Here is a 13,983-nt window from a genome sequence, read left to right as displayed (position 1 = left end):
CATCACGTCTTTCGACTGTTGTGAGCTGTTATCACATGCATGCCTAATAAGAACTACAGCTAATCTATATGAAAGCTAGTATGTGATGCTTTGCATAGAACTTAGAAAGGCTCATAGACATTGCCACCAGGCGCCAGTGTATGTGTTCTTCACACGCTGCATTTTCAGTAATCATTAGATAATAAGGCATGCGAGCGTAAAATTCAGGCTCGTAATCATGAGCTGAGCAATCGACTTGTACTTGCAACATAATAAAGAATAAAAAGAAAAAAAAATGCTGCTGGCAGAGCTGCACGAGTGCGGCTTTTATGCGTATGGGAAGTGGCTTTCTCGTGTAACTTTTGAGCCCAAGATGTTGGACCTTGGTGCAACTCGGCTGTCTAAAGAAGCCATACACAGTAACACTAGGCTTGAACGTGAAGTGCGTAACGTTATAGACGACATATGTTGGTTTCGCAGATCCCGCACTATGAAAATTTTTGTGGTTAAAATGCATACAGTTCAAAGGGCATTTTTGATAGTTTATTTCTCTCATGTGAATTTTTGTCACAACAAACAGACAAGAGACAAGCATTGCAAGCAGATTTTATTTCTATGAACTGTTTTCTGCGAATGTCTTTTTCAGAGCTAACAGGTATGCACAATCCAAGTCGGCACACCTGCGTGAGTGACATGGCGCTCTTGCTGTAGTACAGTAATCCACGTATTGACCCAATTAAGGTACTTTTGAACCAGCACTGAACTGTGGCTGAAACTACACTGGCACCTGCTAAGCAGATAAATCATGGCTTTGCATTTCTAATATGGTGATGCATTCAAAACCCAGTGTGCGACAGTTGTCTAAAATATCTTAAAACTTGAAAGTTTATGCAAACAACAGCACAATGATTTATGCCTTAAGGTGTAACTATAGTGGACACTAAAAAACAATGAAGTTTGCTCACCAGAGGAAACTAAGCTTCTCCTTCGGAGGCAAGTAATGATGAAAACAGCTGCCAGTGCTCACACAACATCACGGAAGATAGCTTCGTATGTGTATAGACCGCTGCACCAAATGATAAAAATATGCATAAAGCCATAATGGGACGCTGTGCCCATAAGCTTCATTAGTGTACTGACCTAGCCTGAAGTGCCAAAAGCAGCTTCCTAAGTGCACTACCTTCAGACAGAGCAGCTGCACCAGCAGCAACACTAACAGCTTCAAGACAATGCTTGCACCAACAAGAGGCCATGTTACAAGTGTGTGGAAAGCGGGCATGCACCTGGGAACACCTGCCATTTGATGACAACCCAGAATACTGCAACAGTGACCTGAATAAAAGTAGCCAGAGATCAGGATGCAAATGATTGTAAGGCAGTTCACTGTGCGGCATTTTGCTAATGCTACTCTCCAAATGGCTCTTTTTTTAATGCCAGTGAAGTTTTAAAAAAAAGTGTGTGTGGGGGTATGAAAAGCAAGCGACTAGATCCAATGTCGGACACACCAAAGCAAGAAAAAAAAAAAATCCTCAATGAATGCAAAATATATTATTTACCAGGCGGGCAGTGAAAAGAGAAAGTGGACGTAAGCCAAGAAGGGAGAATGTATAGCTGGGCTTTGCATAATAATTAAACGAGTGCCTATGCTCAAATTTTCTGCAGAAGTGCTGTTCTCCACTTGGCATCTATCAAAGGCAAAGTTATTGTTGAGCCCAAAAGAAGCATCCCTCAGCTAGGTAGCAACATATGCTTGGGTCCTGTAGTGACAAGCAAACCAGTGACCCTCAAAAAAGCTTGGCCCGCCGCTTTAGGTCATTGCGTTTCCACTCGGGTAGACGGTAAAACTCCAGCCGGCTCATGTGGAACAGTGCCTGGAATTCCTCATTGGAAAGATGGCGCTGAAATGACAAAGATACCCAAACATGAGCCTTGTAAGCAAAGTAAATGATTTGTCTATGCATTCATAGTCTCATAACACAATCCTTCCACTCTAATATTAAAAAGCCTTGTCCCCAGCTTATCATAAGAAGCCAGCAAACAATCACACCAAGGACAACATAGGGGAAACTACTTGTGCTTACTAATTGAATTAAATAAATGATAAATTAATGGAAATGAAAATGGATGAAAAAACAACTGTCCGCAGGTGGGGAACGAACCCACGTCTTCGTATTACGTGTGCGATGCTCTCACCATTGAGCTACTGCGGAGCCGTTTTCTCATCCACTTTCTGGGGTATTTATGTTTTACAACTAGAACTAACTAATCCTGGGAGTGTTAGCCAGCGCCACCACTCACAAACCTTGGGGCGGATGTGGAACATCCTTTCTGCCGCAGGCGTCACGAGCACGTGATCTTTTTTGGGTGATGGCAACTGGTCAACAAACCCACATATGCTACCTGAAGGCATCAATGTTGCCGGATTCGAGCCCTCGTTATGTAATGAACGAGAAGAAAGGAAACCGAGGGGCCCGATTTCTATTAATCATATAAGAAGTCAACAAACAATCACACCAAGGACAACATAGGGGAAACTACTTGTGCTTACTAATTGAGTTAAATAAATGATAAATTAATGGAAATGAAAATGGATGAAAAAACAACTGTCCGCAGGTGGGGAACGAACCCACGTATTCGCATTACGTGTGCAATGCTCTCACCATTGAGCTACTGCAGAGCCGTTTTCCCATCCACTTTCTGGGGTATTTATGTTTTACAACTAGAACTAACTAATCCTGGGAGTGTTAGCCAGCGCCACCACTCACAAACCTTGGGGCGGATGTGGAACATCCTTTCTGCCGCAGGCGTCACGAGCACGTGATCTTTTTTGGGTGATGGCAACTGGTCAACAAACCCACATATGCTACCTGAAGGCATCAATGTTGCCGGATTCGAGCCCTCGTTATGTAATGAACGAGAAGAAAGGAAACCGAGGGGCCCGATTTCTATTAATCATATAAGAAGTCAACAAACAATCACACCAAGGACAACATAGGGGAAACTACTTGTGCTTACTAATTGAGTTAAATAAATGATAAATTAATGGAAATGAAAATGGATGAAAAAACAACTGTCCGCAGGTGGGGAACGAACCCACGTATTCGCATTACGTGTGCAATGCTCTCACCATTGAGCTACTGCAGAGCCGTTTTCCCATCCACTTTCTGGGGTATTTATGTTTTACAACTAGAACTAACTAATCCTGGGAGTGTTAGCCAGCGCCACCACTCACAAACCTTGGGGCGGATGTGGAACATCCTTTCTGCCGCAGGCGTCACGAGCACTGTGATCTTTTTTGGGTGATGGCAACTGGTCAACAAACCCACATATGCTACCTGAAGGCATCAATGTTGCCGGATTCGAGCCCTCGTTATGTAATGAACGAGAAGAAAGGAAACCGAGGGGCCCGATTTCTATTAATCATATAAGAAGTCAACAAACAATCACACCAAGGACAACATAGGGGAAACTACTTGTGCTTACTAATTGAGTTAAATAAATGATAAATTAATGGAAATGAAAATGGATGAAAAAACAACTGTCCGCAGGTGGGGAACGAACCCACGTATTCGCATTACGTGTGCAATGCTCTCACCATTGAGCTACTGCAGAGCCGTTTTCCCATCCACTTTCTGGGGTATTTATGTTTTACAACTAGAACTAACTAATCCTGGGAGTGTTAGCCAGCGCCACCACTCACAAACCTTGGGGCGGATGTGGAATATCCTTTCTGCCGCAGGCGTCACGAGCATGTGATCTTTTTTGGGTGATGGAAAGTGGTCAATAAACCCACATATGCTACCTGAAGGCATCAATGTTGCCAGATTCGAGCCCTCGTTATGTAATGAACGAGAAGAAAGGAAACCGAGGGGCCCGATTTTTATTAATCATATCATAAGAAGTCAACAAACGATCACACCAAGGACAACATAGGGGAAACTACTTGTGCTTACTAATTGAATTAAAGAAATGATAAATTAATGGAAATGCAAATGGATGAAAAAACAACTGTCCGCAGGTGGGGAACGAACCCACGTATTCGCATTACGTGTGCAATGCTCTCACCATTGAGCTACTGCAGAGCCGTTTTCCCATCCACTTTCTGGGGTATTTATGTTTTACAACTAGAACTAACTAATCCTGGGAGTGTTAGCCAGCGCCACCACTCACAAACCTTGGGGCGGATGTGGAACATCCTTTCTGCCGCAGGCGTCACGAGCACGTGATCTTTTTTGGGTGATGGCAACTGGTCAACAAACCCACATATGCTACCTGAAGGCATCAATGTTGCCGGATTCGAGCCCTCGTTATGTAATGAACGAGAAGAAAGGAAACCGAGGGGCCCGATTTCTATTAATCATATAAGAAGTCAACAAACAATCACACCAAGGACAACATAGGGGAAACTACTTGTGCTTACTAATTGAGTTAAATAAATGATAAATTAATGGAAATGAAAATGGATGAAAAAACAACTGTCCGCAGGTGGGGAACGAACCCACGTATTCGCATTACGTGTGCAATGCTCTCACCATTGAGCTACTGCAGAGCCGTTTTCCCATCCACTTTCTGGGGTATTTATGTTTTACAACTAGAACTAACTAATCCTGGGAGTGTTAGCCAGCGCCACCACTCACAAACCTTGGGGCGGATGTGGAATATCCTTTCTGCCGCAGGCGTCACGAGCATGTGATCTTTTTTGGGTGATGGAAAGTGGTCAATAAACCCACATATGCTACCTGAAGGCATCAATGTTGCCAGATTCGAGCCCTCGTTATGTAATGAACGAGAAGAAAGGAAACCGAGGGGCCCGATTTTTATTAATCATATCATAAGAAGTCAACAAACGATCACACCAAGGACAACATAGGGGAAACTACTTGTGCTTACTAATTGAATTAAAGAAATGATAAATTAATGGAAATGCAAATGGATGAAAAAACAACTGTCCGCAGGTGGGGAACGAACCCACGTTTTCGCATTACGCGTGCGATGCTCTCACCATTGAGCTACTGCGGAGCCGCTTTCCCATCCACTTTCTGGGGTATTTATGTTTTACAACTAGAACTAACTACACTAACAACGAACTAACTCGTTCTAGTTGTAAAACATAAATACCCTAGAAAGTGGATGGGAAAACGGCTCTGCAGTAGCTCAATGGTGAGAGCATCGCACGCATAATGCGAAGACGTGGGTTTGTTCCCCACCTGCAGAGTTGTTTTTTCATCCATTTTCATTTCCATGAATTTATCATTTCTTTAATTTAATTAGTAAGCACAAGTAGTTTCCCCTATGTTGTCCTTGGTGTGATTGTTTGTTGGCTTCTTATGATATCATTAATAAAAATCGGGCCCCTCGGTTCCCTTTCTTCTTGTCCCCAGCTTAGTGGTTTCAAATAATGCTACCAGTGTGCAGTGCTGCAACCCCTAGTGCTTCAATTAAAAACCAGCAGTGGTAATCAGAGTGCCTCCTTGTTTATTCAATTGTTCTGAAAGTCCCCAATACTTCATAATTCATGTCAAGGGGTATGCCAATACTGAATGGTAGATTTCGAATAAAGGAAAAAAAAAAAAAAAGATACAGAATTGAATATTAGAAAATTTAAGAAAGCTTTATGCTTACAAATTTTTGTACAAAAAAAAAAAAAAAACACAGAGCTGCACATGCTCAGAGGTCTACTCACATTGCGTAACAAGAAGCTATCAGCAACACCGTTTCATACATAGCCAGCCACACTGCATAAGTAATGCAGTCATAGGGCAGTTTTTGCATTTTCTACAGAAGACATTACAATTTCTGGAATCACGCATTCTTTTTCTTCCAGTATAAGTGACGTACTGTACTTTGGTCACAAGTGCAGTTGATACACTCTGCTTGTTTAATGGCGAATAGGTTCATATCTCCGATGCCTTTCACATTAACGAGGGAGCGCGCAGTGGAACTTGCACACAGTGAGCCAACATCGTAATGGGCAGCGCATCACGAATGCCGACTAGGAATGAATAGTGTGCACTGTTGTTGAGGCAATCGAATTTTTAGCCTCCCTGTACCTTTTTTTTAAGACTGCCAGAATGGTTGCAAGTGCTCATATATGCGTATTGCCTTTATTCATGATGCCTAAAACTCCGTGTGGTAGTGTTCTAGTGTTTGTCAAGTTGTATTCCTTCAGAGTACCTTCTATTTATCTTATTAGTCGTCACTTTCATTTTTTTCTGATCATTACATATGTTGCATTGCTTTAGTATTTCTTTTTCATGTGTGTATGTATATATATACATCTGTATGTAAATATTTTTGTATACTGCCCCTCTTGCTTGAGCCCTCATTTAGGCCTGCAGTATTTGTATAAATAAATAATAAAAATAAATAAAATTTTAAACTCCAGCAGTGGATGGGCATAAACTCACTGCAAGATGATGATTTTATTCCAGACACAGGGCCAACCCACTCCTAACGTTTTTATTTTGATTTCACTGAACTCTTGCAGGTCATCTCTCGGAAGGTTAATCAATGTCACGTTTCATAGTTTTGTGCTAAGAATTTCTACTAATCTTATGCGCACTAGCTGAGGTGGCACCATAGGCATATTTACCATCAGCAGCCTATATTTATGTCCACTGCAGGATGGAGGCCTCTCCCTGCAATGTCCAATTACTCCTGTCTTGCGCTAGCTGATTCCAACTTGCGCCTGTGAATTTCCTAACTTCATCACTCCACATAGTTTTCTGCTGTCCTCGACTGCACTTCCCTTCTCTTGGTATCCATTCTGTAACTCTAATGGTCCACTGGTTATCCATCCTACACATTACATGGCCTGCCCATCTCCACTTTTTCCGCTTAATGTCAACTAGAATATCGGCTATCCCCGTTTGTTCTCTGATCAACACCGCTCTCTTCCTGTCTCTTAACGTTAGACCTAACATTTTTCGTTCCATCTCTCTTTGTGCAGTCCTTGACTTGTTCTCGAGCTTCTTTGTTGACCTCCAAGTTTCTGCCCCATATGTTAGCACCAGTAGAATGCAATGATTGTACACTTTTCTTTTCAACGACAGTGGTAATCTCCCAGTCAGGATTTGGTAATGCCTGCCGTGTGCACTCCAGCCCAATTTTATTCTATAAATTTCTTTCTCATGATCAGAGTCCCCTGTGAGTAATTGACCTAGATAAATGTACTCCTTTACAGACTCAAGAGGCTGACTGGCGATCCTGAATTCTTGTTCCCTTGCCAGGTTATTGAACATTATCTTTGTCTTCTGCATATTCATCTTCAACCCAATTCTTACACTTTCTCGGTTAAGGTCCTCAATCATTTGCTGTAATTCGTCTCCATTGTTGCTGAATAGGACAATGTCATCTGGAAACCGAAGGTTGCTGAAATATTCGCCGTTGATTCTCACTCTTAAGCCTTCCCAGTCTAAGAGCTTGAATACTTCTAAGCATGCAGTGAATAGCATTGGAGAGAATGTGTGTCCTTGCCTGACCCTTTCTTGATAGGTTACTTTCCACTTTTCTTGCGGAGAATCAAGGTTGCTGTGCAATCCTTGAAGATATTTGCCAATATATTCCCGTATGCATCCTGTACTCCTTGGTTACGTAATGCCTCTATGACTGCTGGTATTTCTACTGAATCAAATGCCTTTTCATAATCTATGAAAGCCATATAGAGAGGTTGATTGTACTCCGCAGATTTCTCTATTACCTGGTTGATGACATGGATAAGATCCATTGCGGAATATCCCTTCCTGAAGCCAGCTTGTTCTCTTGGTTGGCTGACGTCAAGTGTGGCCCTGACTCTATTTGAAATTACCTTGGTGAATATTTTATACAATACTGAGAGCAAGCTAATGGGTCTATAATTCTTCAATTCTTTAACGTTTCCCTTCTTGTGGATGAGTATAATGTTGGCGTCCTTCCAGCTTTCTGGTACACTTGAAGTCGTGAGGCATTACGTATAAAGGGCCGCAAGCTTTTCAAGTATATCTCCTCCATCCTTGATTAAATCGACTGTTATTCCATCTTCTCCAGCAGCTTTTCCCTGGTCATCTCCTGCAAGGCCCTTCTAACTTAATCGCTATAGTTATAGAAGGGGCCTCTTTATCCTGCTCTTCACTACTTCGAATGAAAGTAGCTCGGCTCCTCCAGGAACTGTACAGGTCAGTATAGAATTCTTCCGCTGCTTTTACTATGTCATTGAAATTGCTGATGATATTACCCTGCTTATCTTTCAGTGCATATATTTTGCCTTGTCCTATGCATAGTTTTCTTCTCACTGATTTCACGCTGTGTCCATCTTTTACTGCTTCCTAAATCCTTTCCACGTTATAATTTCGGATATCTCTTACTTTCTTCTTGTTCATCAGTTGCGACAGTTCAGCGAATTCTATCTGACCTCTTGAGTTTGACACTTTCATGTTTTGCCGTTTCTTTATTAGGTCATTTGTTCCTTGGGAGAGCTTACCTACTGGTTGCCTTGGTGCCCTACCTCCCACTTCAATTGCTGCTTCTGAGATCAACCTAGTTAAGGTTTCATTCATTACCTCTATGTTGTCTTTATCTTCCTGTTCTAAAGCTGCATATTTGTTTGCGAGCACCAGCCTGAATTGGTCTGCTTTTACCCTTACTGTGTCTAGGTTGGCCTGTTTCTTCTTGACTAATTTTATTCTTTCTTTCTTCAAATTGAGAAATCCTTGACCTCACTAACCTATGGACACTGTACTTTACCCTACCTAACACTTCTACATCCTGCACTATGCTAGGATTGGCAGAGAGTATGAAATAAATTTAATTCCTTGTTTTTCCATTAGGCCTTTTCCAGGTCCACTTCCTGTTGCTGCGCTTCTTGAAGAAGGTATTCATTATTGGAGCCTATTCCTTTCCGCGAATTCTACCAACATCTCTCCTCTAGTATTCCTAGAATCAATGTCGTAGTTGCCAATTGCTTGCTCATCAGCCTGCTTTTCCCCCAATTTTGCATTGAAGTCGGCCAGGACTACAGTATACTGAGTTTGCAGCTTTCTCATTGCTAATTCAACATCTTCATAAAATGTCCTTATGGACTAGAAATCCTACTCCGAATTCTCTCCTATCTGGAAGACCTTTGTAGCAGAGGACGTGGCCGTTAGTAAGCACTGCATAAGCCTCACCAGTTCTTCTCACCCCCTCACTAAGGTCAATAATATCCCAGGCAATACCTGATAATTCTTCAAATAGCTCTGCTAAGCTAGCCTCCCTCAATAGGGTGTGCGTATTGAACGTTGCTAGGTTCAGCTTCCATTGGCGGCCTATCTGGACCCAGAGATTCTTAGCACCCTCTGCCCCGTAGCAGGTTTGACCACCGCCTTGGTCAGGTGCTCCACAGCCGCTGGGGACTGAGGGCTATGGGTAAATTGGAGGAGTCATTTTGGAGGTAGCGGCCGAATACTGCACCAGGGAGGCCAATTCCTGTTCTGGTGAGGGAGTGACTTTGTTAAAGCTTAGTGGGCCTTCCTAATTTGGTTGCACCTTTACTAGTATAGCCCCACTAGCTCTCGGCGATTTTTTTTTTTATTTTGCCAGTGTCAGGCGCCACTCCATGCCTGAAAATGTAGTGGACTGGAGGAGGGTTCGGACTTAAGACCGTCAGCTTAGCTGCAGGCCCTTTACCATAGTATACCTTTGCCCCTAGCTTCCTTCCCTCCCCCACACTTTTGAAAGCGGGCATTAGTCAGTTGCACACTGGCAAATCCAACAAAACCACACTGGCAAATCCAACAAAACAACAACTGAGGGCAAGATTTCTTTAATAGAGGTTATGTAAGTAATGCTTTTTTTTTTTTAATTACGTATCCCCTGCTCGGGAAGCGAGCATTGTTTTTCGTGCTTCGCAATGACGCAGTGTAGTAGATTAAGCGTGGGACGCGCCTTGCGAAATGCCAAAGAGGCTGCTGCTGGACAGTTCCTCGCAAAAATAATTTCATCTGTGTTGCCTGCATCATCCCGAGTTCCTTGGGGGCTAGTGTCAAACCTGCTTTGCAAACACAAAAGCAGTACTGCTATAGTTAACCTCAAAGACGGGGGAATGGGCCCAGATAATGTATTATAATTTATTGGTCCCTAATGGTTCACCATGTGTTATTGATAATCAGATCTGTTAATTACAAAAATGTCACTGATGTATTTTTCACTGTCTTTCTTTTCATGAAATATGCTCTACAAGTTTGCACCTTTTGGGACATATTTTGTCCCAAACAATAGCCATCTAGCTTGTGTAGCTTTCCTTTCTTGCGCCCAGTAAATAGGTCGGCATCACATAGGCTATCAGCGTGACATAGAATTTTGGAAAGTAGACAGACGAAGATTATAGTTTGGAGAAGTAAACCAATTTATTGGTGTGGAGCACGAAAGAAAAAACTACAGACATGTAAGCTGCAGAGCTGATTACTGGAGCCTATGCCCCACTACCATCTTTATTTTCTTAGTTGTTCTTGCTGTGAGTGCCTCCTGGCATCATAGCAGATGCGGGCGCTACAGGGTCCCCCGGCTGGACCGCATGCATGAAATGGACGCTTCTTTCTTCGTCTTTTCTAGGGTTTTACGTGCCAAAACCAGTTCTGATTATGAGGCACGCCGTAGTGGAGGGCTCCGGATTAATTTTGACCATCTGGGGTTCTTTAACGTGCACTACAACGCAAGCACATGGGCGTTTTTGCATTTCGCCTCTATCGAAATGCGGCCGCCGGGGCCGGGATTCGATCCCGCGACCTCGTGCTCAGCAGCGCAACACCTTAGCTGACTGAGCCATCCCGGCGGGTCATGAAATGGACACGATGCAGACGTTCTTGAGGTTGTAAGGGAAGGTAAGGCTCAGGGGAGTCCCTGCTCTGGAGATGCAGATGGATGATTGGTGTCTCCACGTAGGCTGGTTTCAGGCGGTCTATAGAGAATGTCTCCTCACGTCCGTGCTGCGCAATGCTAGTCTTGGTGGAACGGCGCTGAACCCGAAAGGGCCCATCGTAGGCCGGCATAATAGACACCCGGATGCCGTATCGCTTAAGAAAAACGTGTGGTGGTTGCGAGGTCCAGGTGTTCGAATATGTGTTGCTTGGCTGACCTAGGTTGAATGGGCTGGAGGTCGCGGAAGCAGTCGTGGAGGCGTTGAAGATAGGGTTGATGTTGAGGAGCCGTCTTTTCTGTGGTGAAAAGGTTGCCGGGAAGATGTAGTGGGGCGCCATAAACCAGTTCAACCAAGGTCACGGCGGAGGACAGCCCGAAGGCCAAGCATTACCAACAGGAAGTGGTCAGTTTAGTGCTCACAATCATGGCATGCTGTGAAGGCAGTCTTGAGCTGCCGATGAAGACGCTTGACCATGCCGTTGGCGGATGGATGGTAAGCAGTTGTGTGGCAGTGCTTCACACACAGCGCGGCTGCGACGCGCATCTTCATTTGAGGCATGCTTTTCACTACCACACTCACATACATGATTTTTAAATGCGTAAACATTTCTATGCATACCCAACGAGAAAACTGTTCGTGCGTCAGTCTGTCCGTCTCTCGCATTAGACGATTGCTATTAAGATAGAGACCGCAGCAGCGAGCGACTTCACCTTCGTGCCGCCTGGCGCTTCAACGAAAACGAAGCGGCGAAAACACAACGCGCGAGGTTAGCAGCAGTCTACACAGTCTGTCCGCTTCGCAGATCGCTTTCAAGATACGGTCCGCGCGGCCGTACCAGAGTACGTATGATCAGTCCGTGCCGCCGCTGTAGTCCTTTAATCACGGTTAATAATGGTTCGGCAAGAATGGACAAGGAGCTAAAGAGCGATAATGGCTTATAATCATCGGAACGTCATCAGCAAGCAAATGCATCATCAGCAAACGTCATCAGCCACCTGCAGTACTTTGCTTGCATTATCAATGAACCTTGCGCCTTCGTCCGCACCAATTGGTTTCGCCACAACGTTGTTGTTTGTACTGGTCGGATCAAGTGTCTTAACACTGATAATGACACCAGGCTACGTGGAGATGAGCAAGTGGCACAAAGCTTACGCATACTTAGACAACTCCCGGAGGAGTTTCTGCTTGACAATTTTTAGCCATTTAGCTGGTCCCCAACAAATTGTCTGTCCATTGCGTTGTAGACGGTGCGCTTCATCTTCAACAACACCGAGATCAAAGCGAAAGTAGTGTTTGCCGCAACTGCTGCAGACGAAACCGCGGCCGCTATTGAAGGTGACCTTGTAGCTCTGAAGGCAGGCAGCCAATGCACGCACCAAGACAAAATAAAACTACCGTTTGCTGGAACAACTGCGGACGAAGACCTGGTCGCTACTGCCGTGATCACAGATGGCGAATAAGCATTTTTGAAGGCAGGCGGCCGACGCATGCACAGCGTCAAAACGAAACTACTGTTTGCCGCAACCGCTGTAGACGAAACCGTGGTGGGTGTTGACGCGATCATGGATGGCGACTGCACAGTTATGAAGGCGTGTGGCGAGTCGCCAATGCGGTGTTATGTGCGGCGATAAATGCAATAAAGGCTTTAAAGGCGCAATTAGGCACAAAGCGTTTTGGCGTTGCTGTTACGTATGATTTCTGCTGATGACTATGGCGATGTGGACTTGGCGAGCGCGAAACCAGGGACCATTTATCAGTGGCACGCGGAACCCCGAGGAGGGGCCTACGGAACCTCTGGGTTCTGCGGAACCCACTTTGAGAACCTATGATGTTGACGATGGGGACCGCCTCGAGCCACTATGTGAAATGGGTCTACTATAGTCAAAATGTAATGGTAGCCGCGCGAAAGAGGAAACGGACCAACTACTGTGGTCCAAACGGAACAGCCCAGTTCTATTGTGGGGCTGACTTTGTGGCTGTTCTGGCTCAGCAACAGCTCCTGGAGGCTCCACAGGCGCTGTTGCATGTTGCTCAGCTGGCTGATCTAGAGGCACAGTGTTTGCAGGAGGTGGCAGCTGTACGATGTTGGGGCAAATGTGGTCCCCATGTCTGTGCCACACAGTTCCATCTTGTAACACAACCTCAGATGAGGCACAGCTCGTAGGACCGCTAACAGAAGCAGGTACCCATGGTGGACCTGAACGGAAATTTCTGGTTAACACTGGGGCACCCGGGTCCATTATTGGCGCAATGCGGCAACCCTTGTCTGTATGCAGTTTTTGCTTGATCTGCTTCAATTGAACAGACGATCGAAGACTTGGGCGCATGACATCCAAGGGTGTCTTGATTCTTCTTCCCGTGAGCAACTCGCACGGCCTGTTACTTCATGAGGCATTGAGCGGTAGTGGAAGAGCACCCTGGCCACTTGTGTCCTGAATTCACGCGGTGTGCTTTTCTTCAGTTTATCTTTGATAGTCTGTACTACCCACTCTGCAGCCCCGTTGGAAGCAGGGTGATATGGAGGCACCAGCATGCGATGGATGCCATTCCTGTTCAGGAAGTCAGCATACTGGCTGCTGGTGAATGCTGGCCCATTGTCGGATACAATAATGTCTGGCAGACCATGTTGAGAAACGACAGTTCTGAACACAGAGATCATGGCCTCTGCAGAGGGTGATGGAACAGAGTGAACTACCCACTTGGAAAAAGCATCCACCATCACGAGGAAGTAGTGTCCCATGAATGGACCTCCAAAATCAACATGGATCCTGGACCAGGGCTTGTCAGGAAATGGCCATGGCATAACTGGTATCCTCCGGGCAGACTTCTGGTGTGCTTGGAAAACAGGGCAGCTCCACACCTGGTTCGTCATGTCATTGTCGATTCCAGGCCACCACACATGGGACCTAGCAATCATCTTTGATTTCTCAATTCCAGGGTGGCCAGCGTGCAAACGCTTAAATACTTGGGATTGCAGGGACTTTGGAATGATGACACGGGCTCCCCACAAGAGGCATCCTTCATGCAGACTAAGTTCATTGGTCCTCGTAGTATAAGGGCCCCAGTCTCCACCTTCCGGAAAAGGACTCCCGGTCAGGACTGCCTCAGCCACTTGTGACAGCATGGGATCC

General features: G+C 44.9%; 1 protein-coding gene across 2 annotated transcripts in view; it reads right to left on the bottom strand.

The window, feature by feature from the left end:
• Positions 1-568: 568 nt before the first annotated feature.
• Positions 569-13,983, bottom strand: part of LOC119456311 (actin-binding LIM protein 3-like) — a 277,883-nt gene continuing 264,468 nt past the window's right edge. For both annotated transcript variants that reach the window (XM_037718012.2, XM_037718022.2), the window contains one exon: positions 569-1,877. In XM_037718012.2, coding sequence (XP_037573940.1) covers positions 1,764-1,877 — 114 coding nt within the window. In that variant the 3' untranslated portion in view covers positions 569-1,763. The remainder of the gene's footprint in view (positions 1,878-13,983) is intronic.

This window comes from Dermacentor silvarum, chromosome 1, assembly GCF_013339745.2.
Source record: "Dermacentor silvarum isolate Dsil-2018 chromosome 1, BIME_Dsil_1.4, whole genome shotgun sequence".
Lineage (NCBI taxonomy): Eukaryota > Metazoa > Arthropoda > Arachnida > Ixodida > Ixodidae > Dermacentor > Dermacentor silvarum.
This window is presented reverse-complemented; position numbering and strand designations above follow the sequence as displayed.